Source organism: Platalea leucorodia, assembly GCF_965183815.1.
Source record: "Platalea leucorodia genome assembly, chromosome: 11".
Classification (NCBI taxonomy): Eukaryota; Metazoa; Chordata; class Aves; order Pelecaniformes; family Threskiornithidae; genus Platalea; species Platalea leucorodia.
The window spans coordinates 500,937-520,394 of record NC_138833.1 but is presented as its reverse complement, the minus strand read 5'-3'; the positions used below and the strand labels follow the sequence as shown (position 1 = coordinate 520,394).

Sequence of the window (19,458 nt, the reverse complement as noted above, 5' to 3'; positions counted from 1 at the left end):
GTTTTAGCGGCAGAAGGTGTCGGTCGGGCAGCCGCGTAGCACTGTGCTGAGCGACGGGGCAGGCGTCTGGCTTGTTGGAGTCCAGGCGCGTTTCTCGCCTCGCAGTCTCGATGCCAAAACAAGCAGGGGGTTCAGGTTCCCAAAGCCTTTGGACGTGGGAGCAAGATGACAGCTAGGTCTCTAGCAGCACGGTATTTCAGCCGTGTTGCTTGCTGCAAATGGCTTGCAGGCCAGGAGATGTCTGAAACAAAGAAAGGGAGCGTGCCAGGGGTCTGAAACAAAGAAAGGGAGCGTGGAAGTGGTTGTTTGAAGGCGGCAAATGAGGCAGCCGAAGGAAGCGAGCGGCTCAGCCGCCGCCTCGGCGGACCAGCCCCTTCAGCCTCCCGAGTCTGGCGCGCCGCAGGCGGTCAAAGCGCAGGCGCCGCGCTCGCTGGCGGGAGCGGCAGGGAGCGCAGAGCCGCGCTGCCGTCCAGAGCGGCGAGGGAACCGGCAGGGCTCTAGGGCCATCTGGTGCGGCCAGCTGACGGGCCTCTTTGCTTTCCCTGTTTCACGTCTAATTCCTTTGCGTGCCGCAGGGCAGGGTGGTAAGTAACATCACGCAGGTCTTATTTAAGTGGCAAGCCCTGCGCGGGAAGCCCGGGGCGTGCGCAGGATGAGCGGAGGGCACCGCGGCAGAGCCCGAGGGTCACCGGCGTATCGCTCGCTCGCTCGCAGATCGCGCGCTTGCCGGCGGTCTGCTCGCGTGCACCGCTTCCTGATAATGGTAGCTGCCCCTCTCACACAAAGCAGCTTTCAGTATCTCCTCGCGTGCCTTCAGGATGTCATCAGTGTCGCTTTTTTTTTCTTTTTTTTTTAATAAAATCTCTCCAGGGTCTGTTGGCTCGCTGGTGTCACTCTCCCACCCCTGATGCCACCTGCAGATGAATCCAGCAATCCCGGGGGCTTACTCTGGGGGCAAAAAAGCCGAGCCAAGGCAAAGGTATTGACCAGGTTCCCTGCGCTGCTTCCCCCGGCTGGGTCCTGGGGTGAGGGGCGGGGAGAGAAAGGGCCAGCAGCCCTCTGCGAGCTGTCAAGTGCAGAGGACTGAAATGCTCGAGCCGCTTGGGTGCTTTTTGGTGGCGAGGCAATGGCTCTGGCTGCGTGGGCTGTGAGCGGGAGCAGGGGCAGAGAAGGGCGAGGCTTGTGGCCCCCCCCCCCGTAAGGCGGCGGCGGCTGCGGGCGGCCCAAGGCGGGCCGGGGTGCGAGTCCTTTGTCCCCGCGGGGAGCGCTCGGGGCGCGGGGCTCGGTGTGGTGCTGCCGCCTGGCGTCCAAAAGCGGGTACTGCAGCTCGGGTGGCGCCCGGGGGCGGTGGGGCGTTTTGGCCGTGCCTCGGTGCTGCCGCCTGGCGTCCAAAAGCGGGTACTGCAGGCCGGGAGCCGCGCAGGGGCGGTGGCGTGCACGTGATCCCCGGTGCCGGTGGCCGGTACCGGGCATGCGACAGCGCGGCGCCCGCGGGGCGATGCCGCCGCAGCCGTTGCTGCCTCCCGGTAAGGAAGCGCCGCTCTCGCCGCCCGGGAGGTGCTCGCTGCTGCTGGCACGGCCGCCGCCGATGCCGCGGCCGCCTCCGCTGCAGCCCCGCCCCGGCCCACGCCCCCGTCCTGGTGTGGAGCGGCCCCGCCCCTAGCGACGGGCCCCGCCCCTAGAGCCCCCCCGCAGGGGAAGGGCACCACCCCTAGCGACATGCCCCACCCCTGGAGACCACCCCGTGCGGTGTGTCAGGGCGGAGCTTAGCCGCAGGGGACGGAGCCTTGCGGTGGTAAGGCGGAGCTTTGCCGTGTGAGGGCGGAGCTTCACCGGCGCATGGGCGATGCGTAGGGGCGGAGCTTTGCAGTGGGAGGGCGGAGCTTTGCCCTGAAGGGCGGAGCTTTGGCCGAGCATGCGCGCTGTGTCGGGGGCGGAGCTTAGCCGCGGGGGGCGGAGCCTTGCGGTGGTAAGGCGGAGCTTTGCCGTGTGAGGGCGGAGCTTCACCGGCACATGCGCGATGCGTAGGGGCGGAGCTTTGCAGTGGGAGGGCGGAGCTTTGCCCTGAAGGGCGGAGCTTTGGCCGAGCATGCGCGCTGTGTCGGGGGCGGAGCTTAGCCGCGGGGGGCGGAGCCTTGCGGTGGTAAGGCGGAGCTTTGCCGTGTGAGGGCGGAGCTTCACCAGCACATGCGCGATGCGTAGGGGCGGAGCTTTGCAGTGGGAGGGCGGAGCTTTGCCCTGAAGGGCGGAGCTTTGGCCGAGCATGTGCGCTGTGTCGGGGGCGGAGCTTAGCCGCGGGGGGCGGAGCGTTGCGGTGGTAAGGCGGAGCTTTGCCGTGTGAGGGCGGAGCTTCACCGGCACATGCGCGATGTGTAGGGGGCGGAGCTTTGCAGTGGGAGGGCGGAGCTTTGCCCGGAAGGGCGGAGCTTTGGCCGAGCATGCGCGCTGTGTCGGGGGCGGAGCTTAGCCGCGGGGGGCGGAGCGTTGCGGTGGTAAGGCGGAGCTTTGCCGCGTGAGGGCGGAGCCTCACCGGCGCATGCGCAGTGCACGGGGGGCGGAGCTTTGCAGTGGGAGGGCGGAGCTTTGCCCTGAAGGGCGGAGCTTTGGCCGAGCATGCGTGCTGTGTCAGGGGCGGAGCTTAGCCGCGGGGGGCGGAGCGCTGCCGTGTGAGGGCGGAGCTCCACGGGCGCATGCGCGCTGTGTCAGGGCGGAGCTTTGCCGCGTGGGGCGGAGCCTTGCCGCGGGGAGGGCGGAGCTTCGCTGGCGCATGCGTGGTGTGTGCAGGGCGGAGCGTTGCTGCAGAGGGCGGGGTTTGCCGCGGGGAGGGCGGAGCTTCGCCAGCGCATGCGCGGTGCGTCGGGGGCGGGAATCGCGCGGTGGGCGGAGGTTCCCCGCGCGGAGGGGCCGGGGTGAGCCCGGGGCGGAGGGGAGCGGAGCGGTCGTTGGGCTGCGGCTGCAGGCAGCGAGGAGGTGAGCGGGGAAAGCCCCGAGGAGGGCGGCGGGAGGCACGGAGCGGGGAGGGTGCGGTGCCGTGTGGGAGCCGGGCGGGCGGAGCTTCCTGGAGCCGGTCCGGGGGGGCGCCGAGCCGCGCCGCTCCGGGGCCGGGCGGCGGGGGGGCGCCGCGCCGCGCCGAGCCGCGCCGCTGCGGGGCCGGGCGGCGGGGGGGCGCCGCGCCGCGCCGCTGCGGGGCCGGGCGGCGGGGGGGCGCCGCGCCGAGCCGCGCCGCTCCGGGGCCGGGCGGCGGGGGGGAGCCGCGCCGCGCCGAGCCGCGCCGCTTGTGCCGGGCGGTGGGGGGGCGCCGCGCCGAGCCGCGCCGCTGAGGGGCCGGGCGGCGGGGGGGGCGCCGCGCCGAGCCGCGCCGCTGAGGGGCCGGGCGGCGGGGAGGCGCCGAGCTGCGCCGAGCCGCTGAGCTCCGGGGCCGGGCGGCGGGGAGGCGCCGAGCTGCGCCGAGCCGCTGAGCTCCGGGGCCGCGCGGCGGGGGGGCGCCGAGCCGCGCCGCGCCGAGCCGCTGAGCTCCGGGGCCGCGCGGCGCGGGGGCGCCGCGCCGCGCCGAGCCGCTCCGGGGCGGGCGGCGGGGGGGAGCCGCGCCGCGCCGCTTGTGCCGGGCGGCGGGGGGGCGCCGCGCCGAGCCGCTGAGCTCCGGGGCCGGGCGGCGGGGGGGCGCCGCGCCGAGCCGCTGAGCTCCGGGGCCGGGCGGCGGGGGGGCGCCGCGCCGAGCCGCTGAGCTCCGGGGCCGGGCGGCGGGGGGGCGCCGCGCCGAGCCGCTGAGCTCCGGGGCCGGGCGGCGGGGGGGCGCCGCGCCGAGCCGCTGAGCTCCGGGGCCGGGCGGCGGGGGGGCGCCGCGCCGAGCCGCTGAGCTCCGGGGCCGGGCGGCGGGGGGGCGCCGCGCCGAGCCGCTGAGCTCCGGGGCCGGGCGGCGGGGGGGCGCCGCGCCGAGCCGCTGAGCTCCGGGGCCGGGCGGCGGGGGGGCGCCGGGTCGGCGCCGGTGGGGGGGGGGGCCGGCCGGAGCCGGTGGCGGGGGCTGCCCGGAGCCGCGCTGGGGGCTCGGCGGGGCTTCCACGTGCGGCGGTGGCGTGGGGAACGGTGTCCCCGCAGGGTCCAAAAGCAGGGAGGGCTGCGTCTCGCGGCATTTTGGAGCCCGGGGCTTTTGGTCGGCCACGTTGGTTCCCCGGGCCATGCCGGGAGGTGTAGTTTCTACGGCCGTGGCTGCCGGGCAAACCGCTTCTCTTTTTGCCTCCTTCTTTCCAGTGTCACCCTCTGCGTCCCGTGCAGAAAATCCTGCGTGCTTGATTCCGCTCGCTGCTCAGGTAATGGCGCGTCTGGGGCTGCGGGAGCGGGGAGAAACACTTGCCGGTTCAAGGACGCCACGGGTGCGCCACATGAAAGCCAGAGGAAGGGCAAATCTGCTGCCCGTGCAGAAAAGCCGAGGACAAACTGCAGGTAAGAGAGCGCACCTCGTTCCTGCAGTGCTCCCTTGGGAGTTACGGATGTTTGCCTTCCAGGCAAAAGAACAGACTTTGCCTTAGGAGAAATGAAGAGCTGCCTGTTCCCTTCTTTAGGCTCCGGTGTTTCTCTTCTGGTTGGTCGTGCTAATTGGATGGGCGAGCTGGAAATAGCCTTTTGTTTTGATACGCAGAAGTAAATTGTTAGTAATACGCGGTGTCAGTAGAGTTCGTTTTTGAGCACCTAGGTGACAGTGGAAACGTAAGGAATGAAGCTCGATGGGAACTGATACTTAAGTTTAGTTTTCCGTGATTTTTCTTTGCCATTCGGGCGTGGATGGCACGGTGTCCTGTGGCTCGGTCCACGTTCTGTTCCGTGGAGCCTTCGGTCTAGGACTTTGAAGTAAGGAAGTTTGTCCTTCCAGAAAAGGGCTAGTCGCTCCTAGGATTGAGGTGTGGACTTGCAGAGTCTCTTAGGCACGTGCTCGGAATTGGAGGCGAATTTCACTTGATGTTGCTGCTGTTTGTCTTCACTTTCCTTCCTTTCCCCACGGCTCCATCAGGAGTGGGAGCTCTGAATCATCATTTTGTTTTCAGTCTCGAACACGTTTTTTTACCCAAGGAGGTGCTGCGTTTAGAAGTTAATGAGTTTTGTCACAAACGCGTCGGTCGATGCGATTGCGTTGCGATTGTTAAAACCCGCAAAATAACACCAGTCTTACGGATCTGGCCTATTTCTTCCGAACACGGATTCGTCACGTGCAAATCGGGATACGGGTCGTCTGCGCTTCGTGCTGAGACAGGGATGAGCTTCCAAAGGCAAAAAATACAAGGTCGTGGGGGTTGTTGTTGTTTGTGTTTGGGGGCGGGGGGGGGGTGGATTTAAAAGAAAAAAAAGAGCGCAGTGTTGACTGGTGGCAGCCTGCAGGGCTCTTTTGCTGCCCGACCTCTCCTTTTCCTCTCTTGAACTCCTCTTTCGTGGCTGTAATTGTCGTTTGGAGAAGTTCAGAAGAGCGGTTCAGTGACTTGCCTGGGTCCGTGTGCCAGTAATACCGGGAAGGGAAGCGCTTGAACCGGTAGCAAATCAAGTTGGCTACAAGCAGAGGTTCTGAAGGAAGAACAACGATAGCAACGAAGCAAATAGCAAGTTCCCAAAACATGGGCGCGTGTCAAACGCATCCGAGTTTTATGGCCAAATGTTGTTTGGCAATATGTTCCAAACGGCTATTTTTTCCTTCCCTCGGTTGTAGTCTTTGCAAAACTTCACAAAACCAGGAAGCTTGGGACTCCTACCCAGCTTTATGCTACGGGTTTTTTTTTTCCTCTCTCAGCAGAGTGTCAGCTGCCGCCGTTTCACCGTGGTCGCCCTTTCTTCTGCCGTGAAAGTGCAAGACGGACGGAAAGGCTCCATAGCGGTCTGCGAGTACAAGGTACGTCCGCGATGCGTGTCCGCGTTTTTCCTAAGGCGCTTGTAGTACGGACTTCAAAGTTAACGTCAAGAATGTGCCGGCTCTCCTTCCTTCTGTAGTTTTTCTAGGAACTGTTTTAACGCAGATACTAAAAGTCAAAGGAGGTCTGCGCTGGAGCGTGTTAACGCCTGTGTAAAGTCGGCTTCCCTCCGTTTATTTTGCCTTCCTGAAAGCGCAATCTTGTGTTTCTGTGCGCTTACTAGGAAATGCTATTGGGAAAATAATTGCATCGTAAAAGAGGAAAGACAATGTTTGTGAGAGTTCAGGTGTTCGGAAGAAACAGGCTTTGTTTTTGTCATAAAAGCTGTGTGCTTTTTCAGTCACAAAGTTTTTAAAATATCTTACAGTAGGTCTTGAAAAGCTTACTGCGATACCAGCGTCCGTACTAAAAGCGATCAAGGTCCAAGGAGAGACGTGGACAAAAGAGGAGGAATCGGCGTCGCTTTCCCAAGAAGCATTGCCAGCCTTGTAAGTAGCGACAGCGAGTCCTGACGTGGTTTCGGTGAGTTACTGCTTCGGCAGCATCCTTTTTTCTTAACCTACAGCGTGTGATTTCTTACTTCAGCTGGAAAGAGATTTTCCAGAATGGAAATCTTTCTCATTCAAAGAAGTTGTGTTTTATGAGCTCCCCATCAGAGTGGGGATCTTCAGAGATGATGCGCTTGGCAGTGGAAGTCAGCAGCAGCAAGACTTTCCACTCTCTTAAAAAAAAAAAAAAAAAGAAAAAAAAAGTCCGTTTGCTTCCAAAGACCCGAGCACAGCACGTCTTCCAGAAGTTGATGGCATCGCTGGTTCTCAGTTGCAACAGCCGAGATGTCATCAACACGCGTTCCTCTGCATGCTTCGGCGCAGCCAGAAGCGTTAGCAAATCTGCCGGTCCTTTTTGGTAGCCTTACGCGTTGCAGCCCCGGGGATTGGATTCTGCCCCCAAAGTAAAACCGTATGGGGGATCTCTTCTGTCATGCATTTTTCTCTCCGAGATGTAACTTTAGGAAAAAAAAGTTAAAATTGGATCTACAAACTGCCTTGCGTTGTTTCAGCTGTAACTGCCAACTAGCTGTGGCGTACAATTGCTTAGGTGTGTTTAAGCAGTTAGGTATTTGTTCTAAACGTTGACCAGGAGAGGCAACTGAACGTTACGGGGTGTTTTCCCCCCCGCTCTTTTGACGGAGTGCTCTGAAGTACTTTCTGTCTGGCTTTCAAGGGTGCGTTTCCCTGGCAGTTCAGCAGCATCTCTCTTGGGCGGCGCGGCTGGCCAGATGTCGCTCCTAATGACGTAAGGCGCAAAAAACCCCTGGTCAAATGATAACTGCGTATCTTGGAGACAGATAATCTACTGGTATCGATTCACAGCTGTGCAAGTTAAATTAACGCCAAAGGAAAATCCAGTCCTTCTCCAGCAGAAGTATTTTTATTGGATGTTTATAAACACACGCACAGCTTTTTTAGTATGAAGCGAATTGCTGCGATTTGTCCTTTGGTTTTCCTTTTACCCTCGAAAGCGTTACGCTTCGCTTCCAGCTTTGTCGACCGAGCCAGCAAGATGTGCAGCAGCAGCTGCGAGGGCCGTAGCTGTTGCGGCGGACCTATAAGCGTAGATTCTGATTGCGGTACGCCCTCGCCCTGCAGCCTCGCAGGGTCGTCTCCCTGCAGCCGTGCCGTAAGGAAGGGGTGAGACGTTTTCCAACGCCGGCAAGAGCGTGTGCTTGTATGCGAAGAACGTGTTTGGAATCGTACCGGTTAGTCTTAATGCTATTGGGAAGCGTTCAGGTCGCTCTAGCTTTTAAAGGATGTCTTGTATTTGGAGCTGACCTGCTTACCTCGAATCCTCCTTGAGCTCAACTGCTCTCCTCTCCCTTGCTCTGACTGAATTCCTCTACTCACTGCTGTGCTATTTTTTTCACATGCTGAAATATCGCTTGGGCTTTTTGTTTTTCAGGTGTCTTGTTGCAAGCGTCTCGTGATGCTCGCTAGGTACCCCCCGGCCCAGGTTGGCCTGCCTGTCGTGAAGCGTCCCGAGGGTAAGGGGCCGGCCCCGTGCCTGGAGGCTCCCGGCTCTGTCTCCGGCGGGTGCCCCGCGGGTGCGGCAGCGAGGGCTGCGTGGTGGGGCGAGTCCCGGGCCAAGAGGGAGCGGGGAGGTTCGTTGCCCCGGGGAGCCCGTCCCAGCGCGGGAACGGAGGGGGAGCACGGCAGAGCAGAGCCTGAGCGAGAGGTGCGGCACCGTCCCCCGGCAGGCTCCCCCCGCGGCGTGGGGCAGCCGCCGGCTTGCGGGACGGGGGCCGGGGGCCGGGGGGGGCTGCAGCCGTTTGGGGGGGCTGCCCCCATTTTATTTTTCTGGCGGAGCTCCCCTTTTCGGGGGGGCGCCTACATATGTAAATGGCATTATTAAAGTAGCTGTTTTCCTTGTTCTGTGCCTTTTTGGGGGGGGTGATTAAAAAGTGTGGAGGGGCCTGGGGGGTGATGATGTCATTTGGGGCCCCCCAACGTCACGGGGGGCGGGGGCGTGATGATGAAACAGAGGAGCAGGTGAGTGGGGGATGAAGGTGTCACGGGGAGGTTTCCCCCCAGAGAAGGGGGGATCACAGTCCCAAAATGCCTGAAAACTCGTGTGTGTGTGTGATTAACCATGTGAAGAACTGGAAATATGGGTGCGAGGCATTGCAGTAGAGAAAAATCTCTCGCCTTTATATATATATATTGAAAAATAATATTCGTTTTTATGTGTGTGTATATATATATGTAAAAGGATTTCAAAATACAAACCTGTACCTGCTATGTTATAGAAATTATTAAAAAATCTCAATGGAGATAGATAGGGTTTTAAAATAAAAAAGAACTTGTCTCTATGTTAAGAAATAAAGGAGTTTAAAATGCAAAAAGAGATGATGTAGGTGAAGGAATTTAAACCAGAAGTCAGTCTGGATAGGTAGAGGTACCTACGCTTACCCTGTGTCACCGAGTAAGCCTAAGTAGGTATCCCGTGTAATCGAAGGAAAGGTTCTATGGAAGTGTAAACAGATAACTAAGTCTAAAGAGGTAGGATTGTAAGTAGATACCGAAGTCTAAAGAGAGAAGTCGAAGATATCAGAGTGGCAAAATATGCAAGTCCAAGAGCAAAATATCCAATATCCAAGAGCAACACAGTTTGGGGCTCCCAGGAAAGCTGAATCCGCCTGGATTTGTGCAGCTGGAAAGCAAGCACAAACACACCACACCGCACACGCACACACTCACACCCCCCACGCCCCCCCGCATTTTAACGCAGAAAACCAAAAATGACCCATTGTTATGATGTGGAAAAGCGCCGGAGAACCCCAGAACTGAATATTTTGGAAAAGCAGAAACGCCCAAGTTTTGTATGATGTAAAAGAAAAAACAAAAAAGAAGAACAACAACAAACAAAAAAACCCCAAACGAAAAACCCGCACCAATTTGGGCCAAATCTGGGGTGAACCGCAGGCAGTTTGAGGGGCATTGCTGGGGATTATCTGGCGTGGATTCCTTCTCCGGAGCGGAATATCCGTTGCGGGTTATCCCAGGTGAGTTATCTGCTGTGGATTATGCCGGGTGGACCCCCTGGTGTAGGTCATCCCCACCCGTGTCCCCCCGTGCACCTTTGTACCCACACATGGCTGCCGTCCGTCCGTCCGTCCGTCCGTGTCCGTCTCCTCCCCCCTGTCCTCCTCTGCGTGTCTCTCCGCCCTCCCGAGTGCTCTCCACCCGAACGTCCCCCCACACAAGGTTTTTCCCCCCGTGCGGGTTTTTTTTTTTTTTTTTCCCTGGGCCGTGCCCCCCGCGTCCCCTGCCCTCCAGTCTCGCGCCCCCGCTCCCCTGCTCCACCCCTCCCCTAACCCCTTTGCTTCTGGACCCCCAGCTCCGCACGGGCCACGGGCAGCCTGGGGAGCTTCACCCCGAGCCGTTCCTTTCCCCCCTGGGCAGCAGCGGTTCTGCCGCTGCTACAGGCAGGCGCTTTCTGGACGGGCGAGGGGCTGGGACGACCGGAGGCTGCCGCACGCTCCGGTCCGAGCGAGACGCTGTTCCCGGGGGACCTGGCGCAGGGAAAGGCGAGGGACTCTCCGCGCTGCCGGCGGCTCTTCAGAAGGGAACCGCGCTCTGGTTTTAGCGGCAGAAGGTGTCGGTCAGGCAGCCGCGTAGCACTGTGCTGAGCGACGGGGCAGGCGTCTGGCTTGTTGGAGTCCAGGCGCGTTTCTCGCCTCGCAGTCTCGATGCCAAAACAAGCAGGGGGTTCAGGTTCCCAAAGCCTTTGGACGTGGGAGCAAGATGACAGCTAGGTCTCTAGCAGCACGGTATTTCAGCCGTGTTGCTTGCTGCAAATGGCTTGCAGGCCAGGAGATGTTGAGAGGGGTCTGAAACAAAGAAAGGGAGCGTGGAAGTGGTTGTTTGAAGGCGGCAAATGAGGCAGCCGAAGGAAGCGAGCGGCTCAGCCGCCGCCTCGGCGGACCAGCCCCTCCAGCCTCCCGAGTCTGGCGCGCCGCAGGCGGTCAAAGCGCAGGCGCCGCGCTCGCTGGCGGGAGCGGCAGGGAGCGCAGAGCCGCGCTGCCGTCCAGAGCGGCGAGGGAACCGGCAGGGCTCTAGGGCCATCTGGTGCGGCCAGCCGACGGGCCTCTTTGCTTTCCCTGTTTCACGTCTAATTCCTTTGCGTGCCGCAGGGCAGGGTGGTAAGTAACATCACGCAGGTCTTATTTAAGTGGCAAGCCCTGCGCGGGAAGCCCGGGGCGTGCGCAGGATGAGCGGAGGGCACCGCGGCAGAGCCCGAGGGTCACCGGCGTATCGCTCGCTCGCTCGCAGATCGCGCGCTTGCCGGCGGTCTGCTCGCGTGCACCGCTTCCTGATAATGGTAGCTGCCCCTCTCACACAAAGCAGCTTTCAGTATCTCCTCGCGTGCCTTCAGGATGTCATCAGTGTCGCTTTTTTTTTCTTTTTTTTTTAATAAAATCTCTCCAGGGTCTGTTGGCTCGCTGGTGTCACTCTCCCACCCCTGATGCCACCTGCAGATGAATCCAGCACTCCCGGGGGCTTACTCTGGGGGCAAAAAAGCCGAGCCAAGGCAAAGGTATTGACCAGGTTCCCTGTGCTGCTTCCCCCGGCTGGGTCCTGGGGTGAGGGGCGGGGAGAGAAAGGGCCAGCAGCCCTCTGCGAGCTGTCAAGTGCAGAGGACTGAAATGCTCGAGCCGCTTGGGTGCTTTTTGGTGGCGAGGCAATGGCTCTGGCTGCGTGGGCTGTGAGCGGGAGCAGGGGCAGAGAAGGGCGAGGCTTGTGGCCCCCCCCCCCGTAAGGCGGCGGCGGCTGCGGGCGGCCCAAGGCGGGCCGGGGTGCGAGTCCTTTGTCCCCGCGGGGAGCGCTCGGGGCGCGGGGCTCGGTGTGGTGCTGCCGCCTGGCGTCCAAAAGCGGGTACTGCAGCTCGGGTGGCGCCCGGGGGCGGTGGGGCGTTTTGGCCGTGCCTCGGTGCTGCCGCCTGGCGTCCAAAAGCGGGTACTGCAGGCCGGGAGCCGCGCAGGGGCGGTGGCGTGCACGTGATCCCCGGTGCCGGTGGCCGGTACCGGGCATGCGACAGCGCGGCGCCCGCGGGGCGATGCCGCCGCAGCCGTTGCTGCCTCCCGGTAAGGAAGCGCCGCTCTCGCCGCCCGGGAGGTGCTCGCTGCTGCTGGCACGGCCGCCGCCGATGCCGCGGCCGCCTCCGCTGCAGCCCCGCCCCGGCCCACGCCCCCGTCCTGGTGTGGAGCGGCCCCGCCCCTAGCGACGGGCCCCGCCCCTAGAGCCCCCCCGCAGGGGAAGGGCACCACCCCTAGCGACATGCCCCGCCCCTGGAGACCACCCCGTGCGGTGTGTCAGGGCGGAGCTTAGCCGCAGGGGACGGAGCCTTGCGGTGGTAAGGCGGAGCTTTGCCGTGTGAGGGCGGAGCTTCACCGGCGCATGGGCGATGCGTAGGGGCGGAGCTTTGCAGTGGGAGGGCGGAGCTTTGCCCTGAAGGGCGGAGCTTTGGCCGAGCATGCGTGCTGTGTCGGGGGCGGAGCTTAGCCGCGGGGGGCGGAGCCTTGCGGTGGTAAGGCGGAGCTTTGCCGTGTGAGGGCGGAGCTTCACCGGCACATGCGCGATGCGTAGGGGCGGAGCTTTGCAGTGGGAGGGCGGAGCTTTGCCCTGAAGGGCGGAGCTTTGGCCGAGCATGCGCGCTGTGTCGGGGGCGGAGCTTAGCCGCGGGGGGCGGAGCCTTGCGGTGGTAAGGCGGAGCTTTGCCGTGTGAGGGCGGAGCTTCACCGGCACATGCGCGATGCGTAGGGGCGGAGCTTTGCAGTGGGAGGGCGGAGCTTTGCCCTGAAGGGCGGAGCTTTGGCCGAGCATGTGCGCTGTGTCGGGGGCGGAGCTTAGCCGCGGGGGGCGGAGCGTTGCGGTGGTAAGGCGGAGCTTTGCCATGTGAGGGCGGAGCTTCACCGGCACATGCGCGATGTGTAGGGGGCGGAGCTTTGCAGTGGGAGGGCGGAGCTTTGCCCGGAAGGGCGGAGCTTTGGCCGAGCATGCGCGCTGTGTCGGGGGCGGAGCTTAGCCGCGGGGGGCGGAGCGTTGCGGTGGTAAGGCGGAGCTTTGCCGCGTGAGGGCGGAGCCTCACCGGCGCATGCGCAGTGCACGGGGGGGCGGAGCTTTGCAGTGGGAGGGCGGAGCTTTGCCCTGAAGGGCGGAGCTTTGGCCGAGCATGCGTGCTGTGTCAGGGGCGGAGCTTAGCCGCGGGGGGCGGAGCGCTGCCGTGTGAGGGCGGAGCTCCACGGGCGCATGCGCGCTGTGTCAGGGCGGAGCTTTGCCGCGTGGGGCGGAGCCTTGCCGCGGGGAGGGCGGAGCTTCGCTGGCGCATGCGTGGTGTGTGCAGGGCGGAGCGTTGCTGCAGAGGGCGGGGTTTGCCGCGGGGAGGGCGGAGCTTCGCCAGCGCATGCGCGGTGCGTCGGGGGCGGGAATCGCGCGGTGGGCGGAGGTTCCCCGCGCGGAGGGGCCGGGGTGAGCCCGGGGCGGAGGGGAGCGGAGCGGTCGTTGGGCTGCGGCTGCAGGCAGCGAGGAGGTGAGCGGGGAAAGCCCCGAGGAGGCGGCGGGAGGCACGGAGCGGGGAGGGTGCGGTGCCGTGTGGGAGCCGGGCGGGCGGAGCTTCCTGGAGCCGGTCCGGGGGGGCGCCGAGCCGCGCCGCTGCGGGGCCGGGCGGCGGGGGGGCGCCGCGCCGCGCCGAGCCGCGCCGCTGCGGGGCCGGGCGGCGGGGGGGAGCCGCGCCGCGCCGAGCCGCGCCGCTCCGGGGCCGGGCGGCGGGGGGGCGCCGCGCCGCGTCGAGCCGCGCCGCTCCGGGGCCGGGCGGCGGGGGGGAGCCGCGCCGCGCCGAGCCGCGCCGCTGAGGGGCCGGGCGGTGGGGGGGGCGCCGCGCCGAGCCGCGCCGCTGAGGGGCCGGGCGGTGGGGGGGCGCCGCGCCGAGCCGCGCCGCTGAGGGGCCGGGCGGCGGGGGGGCGCCGCGCCGCGCCGAGCCGCGCCGCTGCGGGGCCGGGCGGCGGGGAGGCGCCGAGCTGCGCCGAGCCGCTGAGCTCCGGGGCCGCGCGGCGGGGGGGCGCCGAGCCGCGCCGCGCCGAGCCGCTGAGCTCCGGGGCCGCGCGGCGCGGGGGCGCCGCGCCGCGCCGAGCCGCTCCGGGGCGGGCGGCGGGGGGGAGCCGCGCCGCGCCGCTTGTGCCGGGCGGCGGGGGGGCGCCGCGCCGAGCCGCTGAGCTCCGGGGCCGGGCGGCGGGGGGGCGCCGCGCCGAGCCGCTGAGCTCCGGGGCCGGGCGGCGGGGGGGGCGCCGCGCCGAGCCGCTGAGCTCCGGGGCCGGGCGGCGGGGGGGCGCCGCGCCGAGCCGCTGAGCTCCGGGGCCGGGCGGCGGGGGGGCGCCGCGCCGAGCCGCTGAGCTCCGGGGCCGGGCGGCGGGGGGGCGCCGCGCCGAGCCGCTGAGCTCCGGGGCCGGGCGGCGGGGGGGCGCCGCGCCGAGCCGCTGAGCTCCGGGGCCGGGCGGCGGGGGGGCGCCGCGCCGAGCCGCTGAGCTCCGGGGCCGCGCGGTGGGTGGGCGCCGGGTCGGCGCCGGTGGGGGGGGGCCGGCCGGAGCCGGTGGCGGGGGCTGCCCGGAGCCGCGCTGGGGGCTCGGCGGGGCTTCCACGTGCGGCGGTGGCGTGGGGAACGGTGTCCCCGCAGGGTCCAAAAGCAGGGAGGGCTGCGTCTCGCGGCATTTTGGAGCCCGGGGCTTTTGGTCGGCCACGTTGGTTCCCCGGGCCATGCCGGCAGGTGTAGTTTCTACGGCCGTGGCTGCCGGGCAAACCGCTTCTCTTTTTGCCTCCTTCTTTCCAGTGTCACCCTCTGCGTCCCGTGCAGAAAATCCTGCGTGCTTGATTCCGCTCGCTGCTCAGGTAATGGCGCGTCTGGGGCTGCGGGAGCGGGGAGAAACACTTGCCGCTTCAAGGACGCCACGGGTGCGCCACATGAAAGCCAGAGGAAGGGCAAATCTGCTGCCCGTGCAGAAAAGCCGAGGACAAACTGCAGGTAAGAGAGCGCACCTCGTTCCTGCAGTGCTCCCTTGGGAGTTACGGATGTTTGCCTTCCAGGCAAAAGAACAGACTTTGCCTTAGGAGAAATGAAGAGCTGCCTGTTCCCTTCTTTAGGCTCCGGTGTTTCTCTTCTGGTTGGTCGTGCTAATTGGATGGGCGAGCTGGAAATAGCCTTTTGTTTTGATACGCAGAAGTAAATTGTTAGTAATACGCGGTGTCAGTAGAGTTCGTTTTTGAGCACCTAGGTGCCAGTGGAAACGTAAGGAATGAAGCTCGATGGGAACTGATACTTAAGTTTAGTTTTCCGTGATTTTTCTTTGCCATTCGGGCGTGGATGGCACGGTGTCCTGTGGCTCGGTCCACGTTCTGTTCCGTGGAGCCTTCGGTCTAGGACTTTGAAGTAAGGAAGTTTGTCCTTCCAGAAAAGGGCTAGTCGCTCCTAGGATTGAGGTGTGGACTTGCAGAGTCTCTTAGGCACGTGCTCGGAATTGGAGGCGAATTTCACTTGATGTTGCTGCTGTTTGTCTTCACTTTCCTTCCTTTCCCCACGGCTCCATCAGGAGTGGGAGCTCTGAATCATCATTTTGTTTTCAGTCTCGAACACGTTTTTTTACCCAAGGAGGTGCTGCGTTTAGAAGTTAATGAGTTTTGTCACAAACGCGTCGGTCGATGCGATTGCGTTGCGATTGTTAAAACCCGCAAAATAACACCAGTCTTACGGATCTGGCCTATTTCTTCCGAACACGGATTCGTCACGTGCAAATCGGGATACGGGTCGTCTGCGCTTCGTGCTGAGACAGGGATGAGCTTCCAAAGGCAAAAAATACAAGGTCGTGGGGGTTGGTTTTGTTTGTATTTGGGGGCGGGGGGGGGGGTGGATTTAAAAGAAAAAAAAGAGCGCAGTGTTGACTGGTGGCAGCCTGCAGAGCTCTTTTGCTGCCCGACCTCTCCTTTTCCTCTCTTGAACTCCTCTTTCGTGGCTGTAATTGTCGTTTGGAGAAGTTCAGAAGAGCGGTTCAGTGACTTGCCTGGGTCCGTGTGCCAGTAATACCGGGAAGGGAAGCGCTTGAACCGGTAGCAAATCAAGTTGGCTACAAGCAGAGGTTCTGAAGGAAGAACAACGATAGCAACGAAGCAAATAGCAAGTTCCCAAAACATGGGCGCGTGTCAAACGCATCCGAGTTTTATGGCCAAATGTTGTTTGGCAATATGTTCCAAACGGCTATTTTTTCCTTCCCTCGGTTGTAGTCTTTGCAAAACTTCACAAAACCAGGAAGCTTGGGACTCCTACCCAGCTTTATGCTACGGGTTTTTTTTTTCCTCTCTCAGCAGAGTGTCAGCTGCCGCCGTTTCACCGTGGTCGCCCTTTCTTCTGCCGTGAAAGTGCAAGACGGACGGAAAGGCTCCATAGCGGTCTGCGAGTACAAGGTACGTCCGCGATGCGTGTCCGCGTTTTTCCTAAGGCGCTTGTAGTACGGACTTCAAAGTTAACGTCAAGAATGTGCCGGCTCTCCTTCCTTCTGTAGTTTTTCTAGGAACTGTTTTAACGCAGATACTAAAAGTCAAAGGAGGTCTGCGCTGGAGCGTGTTAACGCCTGTGTAAAGTCGGCTTCCCTCCGTTTATTTTGCCTTCCTGAAAGCGCAATCTTGTGTTTCTGTGCGCTTACTAGGAAATGCTATTGGGAAAATAATTGCATCGTAAAAGAGGAAAGACAATGTTTGTGAGAGTTCAGGTGTTCGGAAGAAACAGGCTTTGTTTTTGTCATAAAAGCTGTGTGCTTTTTCAGTCACAAAGTTTTTAAAATATCTTACAGTAGGTCTTGAAAAGCTTACTGCGATACCAGCGTCCGTACTAAAAGCGATCAAGGTCCAAGGAGAGACGTGGACAAAAGAGGAGGAATCGGCGTCGCTTTCCCAAGAAGCATTGCCAGCCTTGTAAGTAGCGACAGCGAGTCCTGACGTGGTTTCGGTGAGTTACTGCTTCGGCAGCATCCTTTTTTCTTAACCTACAGCGTGTGATTTCTTACTTCAGCTGGAAAGAGATTTTCCAGAATGGAAATCTTTCTCATTCAAAGAAGTTGTGTTTTATGAGCTCCCCATCAGAGTGGGGATCTTCAGAGATGATGCGCTTGGCAGTGGAAGTCAGCAGCAGCAAGACTTTCCACTCTCTTAAAAAAAAAAAAAAAAAGAAAAAAAAAAAAAAAAAGTCCGTTTGCTTCCAAAGACCCGAGCACAGCACGTCTTCCAGAAGTTGATGGCATCGCTGGTTCTCAGTTGCAACAGCCGAGATGTCATCAACACGCGTTCCTCTGCATGCTTCGGCGCAGCCAGAAGCGTTAGCAAATCTGCCGGTCCTTTTTGGTAGCCTTACGCGTTGCAGCCCCGGGGATTGGATTCTGCCCCCAAAGTAAAACCGTATGGGGGATCTCTTCTGTCATGCATTTTTCTCTCCTAGATGTAACTTTAGGAAAAAAAAGTTAAAATTGGATCTACAAACTGCCTTGCGTTGTTTCAGCTGTAACTGCCAACTAGCTGCGGCGTACAATTGCTTAGGTGTGTTTAAGCAGTTAGGTATTTGTTCTAAACGTTGACCAGGAGAGGCAACTGAACGTTACGGGGTGTTTTCCCCCCCGCTCTTTTGACGGAGTGCTCTGAAGTACTTTCTGTCTGGCTTTCAAGGGTGCGTTTCCCTGGCAGTTCAGCAGTTTCCTTGGCAGTTCAGCAGCATCTCTCTTGGGCGGCGCGGCTGGCCAGATGTCGCTCCTAATGACGTAAGGCGCAAAAAACCCCTGGTCAAATGATAACTGCGTATCTTGGAGACAGATAATCTACTGGTATCGATTCACAGCTGTGCAAGTTAAATTAACGCCAAAGGAAAATCCAGTCCTTCTCCAGCAGAAGTATTTTTATTGGATGTTTATAAACACACGCACAGCTTTTTTAGTATGAAGCGAATTGCTGCGATTTGTCCTTTGGTTTTCCTTTTACCCTCGAAAGCGTTACGCTTCGCTTCCAGCTTTGTCGACCGAGCCAGCAAGATGTGCAGCAGCAGCTGCGAGGGCCGTAGCTGTTGCGGCGGACCTATAAGCGTAGATTCTGATTGCGGTACGCCCTCGCCCTGCAGCCTCGCAGGGTCGTCTCCCTGCAGCCGTGCCGTAAGGAAGGGGTGAGACGTTTTCCAACGCCGGCAAGAGCGTGTGCTTGTATGCGAAGAACGTGTTTGGAATCGTACCGGTTAGTCTTAATGCTGATGGGAAGCGTTCAGGTCGCTCTAGCTTTTAAAGGATGTCTTGTATTTGGAGCTGACCTGCTTACCTCGAATCCTCCTTGAGCTCAACTGCTCTCCTCTCCCTTGCTCTGACTGAATTCCTCTACTCACTGCTGTGCTATTTTTTTCACATGCTGAAATATTGCTTGGGCTTTTTGTTTTTCAGGTGTCTTGTTGCAAGCGTCTCGTGATGCTCGCTAGGTACCCCCCGGCCCAGGTTGGCCTGCCTGTCGTGAAGCGTCCCGAGGGTAAGGGGCCGGCCCCGTGCCTGGAGGCTCCCGGCTCTGTCTCCGGCGGGTGCCCCGCGGGTGCGGCAGCGAGGGCTGCGTGGTGGGGCGAGTCCCGGGCCAAGAGGGAGCGGGGAGGTTCGTTGCCCCGGGGAGCCCGTCCCAGCGCGGGAACGGAGGGGGAGCACGGCAGAGCAGAGCCTGAGCGAGAGGTGCGGCACCGTCCCCCGGCAGGCTCCCCCCCGCGGCGTGGGGCAGCCGCCGGCTTGCGGGACGGGGGCCGGGGGCCGGGGGGGGCTGCAGCCGTTTGGGGGGGCTGCCCCCATTTTATTTTTCTGGCGGAGCTCCCCTTTTCGGGGGGGCGCCTACATATGTAAATGGCATTATTAAAGTAGCTGTTTTCCTTGTTCTGTGCCTTTTTGGGGGGGGTGATTAAAAAGTGTGGAGGGGCCTGGGGGGTGATGATGTCATTTGGGGCCCCCCAACGTCACGGGGGGCGGGGGCGTGATGATGAAACAGAGGAGCAGGTGAGTGGGGGATGAAGGTGTCACGGGGAGGTTTCCCCCCAGAGAAGGGGGGATCACAGTCCCAAAATGCCTGAAAACTCGTGTGTGTGTGTGATTAACCATGTGAAGAACTGGAAATATGGGTGCGAGGCATTGCAGTAGAGAAAAATCTCTCGCCTTTATATATATATATTGAAAAATAATATTCGTTTTTATGTGTGTGTATATATATATGTAAAAGGATTTCAAAATACAAACCTGTACCTGCTATGTTATAGAAATTATTAAAAAATCTCAATGGAGATAGATAGGGTTTTAAAATAAAAAAGAACTTGTCTCTATGTTAAGAAATAAAGGAGTTTAAAATGCAAAAAGAGATGATGTAGGTGAAGGAATTTAAACCAGAAGTCAGTCTGGATAGGTAGAGGTACCTACGCTTACCCTGTGTCACCGAGTAAGCCTAAGTAGGTATCCCGTGTAATCGAAGGAAAGGTTCTATGGAAGTGTAAACAGATAACTAAGTCTAAAGAGGTAGGATTGTAAGTAGATACCGAAGTCTAAAGAGAGAAGTCGAAGATATCAGAGTGGCAAAATATGCAAGTCCAAGAGCAAAATATCCAATATCCAAGAGCAACACAGTTTGGGGCTCCCAGGAAAGCTGAATCCGCCTGGATTTGTGCAGCTGGAAAGCAAGCACAAACACACCACACCGCACACGCACACACTCACACCCCCCCCGCCCCCCCGCATTTTAACGCAGAAAACCAAAAATGACCCATTGTTATGATGTGGAAAAGCGCCGGAGAACCCCAGAACTGAATATTTTGGAAAAGCAGAAACGCCCAAGTTTTGTATGATGTAAAAGAAAAAACAAAAAAGAAGAACAACAACAAACAAAAAAACCCCAAACGAAAAACCCGCACCAATTTGGGCCAAATCTGGGGTGAACCGCAGGCAGTTTGAGGGGCATTGCTGGGGATTATCTGGCGT

General features: G+C 60.9%; 1 protein-coding gene and 1 long non-coding RNA gene across 2 annotated transcripts; both read left to right on the top strand.

The window, feature by feature from the left end:
• The first annotated feature begins 5,770 nt into the window (after positions 1 to 5,770).
• LOC309596170 lies at positions 5,771 to 8,245 on the top strand. The gene is made up of 3 exons (XR_014229457.1): positions 5,771 to 5,872; positions 6,259 to 6,379; positions 7,851 to 8,245. It is a non-coding gene; the product is annotated as an uncharacterized lncRNA (long non-coding RNA).
• Positions 8,246 to 12,902: 4,657 nt separating this feature from the next.
• LOC309596100 (uncharacterized protein) lies at positions 12,903 to 18,321 on the top strand. The gene is made up of 5 exons (XM_082323862.1): positions 12,903 to 12,977; positions 14,271 to 14,462; positions 15,797 to 15,895; positions 16,282 to 16,402; positions 17,902 to 18,321. The coding sequence occupies exons 2-5, from the start codon at positions 14,333 to 14,335 to the stop codon at positions 17,924 to 17,926; spliced, it is 375 nt and encodes a 124-aa protein (XP_082179988.1). The 5' UTR covers positions 12,903 to 12,977; positions 14,271 to 14,332; the 3' UTR covers positions 17,927 to 18,321.
• Positions 18,322 to 19,458: the final 1,137 nt, after the last annotated feature.

Excerpts from the sequence above, each read along its gene's own strand:
- LOC309596100 (XM_082323862.1), top strand. The coding sequence starts at position 14,333 with ATGGCGCGTCTGGGGCTGCGGGAGCGGGGAGAAACACTTGCCGCTTCA. Across the intron at positions 15,896-16,281 it reads TAGCGGTCTGCGAGTACAAG|TAGGTCTTGAAAAGCTTACT; the intron begins GTACGTCCGCGA and ends AATATCTTACAG. Across the intron at positions 16,403-17,901 it reads CAAGAAGCATTGCCAGCCTT|GTGTCTTGTTGCAAGCGTCT; the intron begins GTAAGTAGCGAC and ends TTTGTTTTTCAG.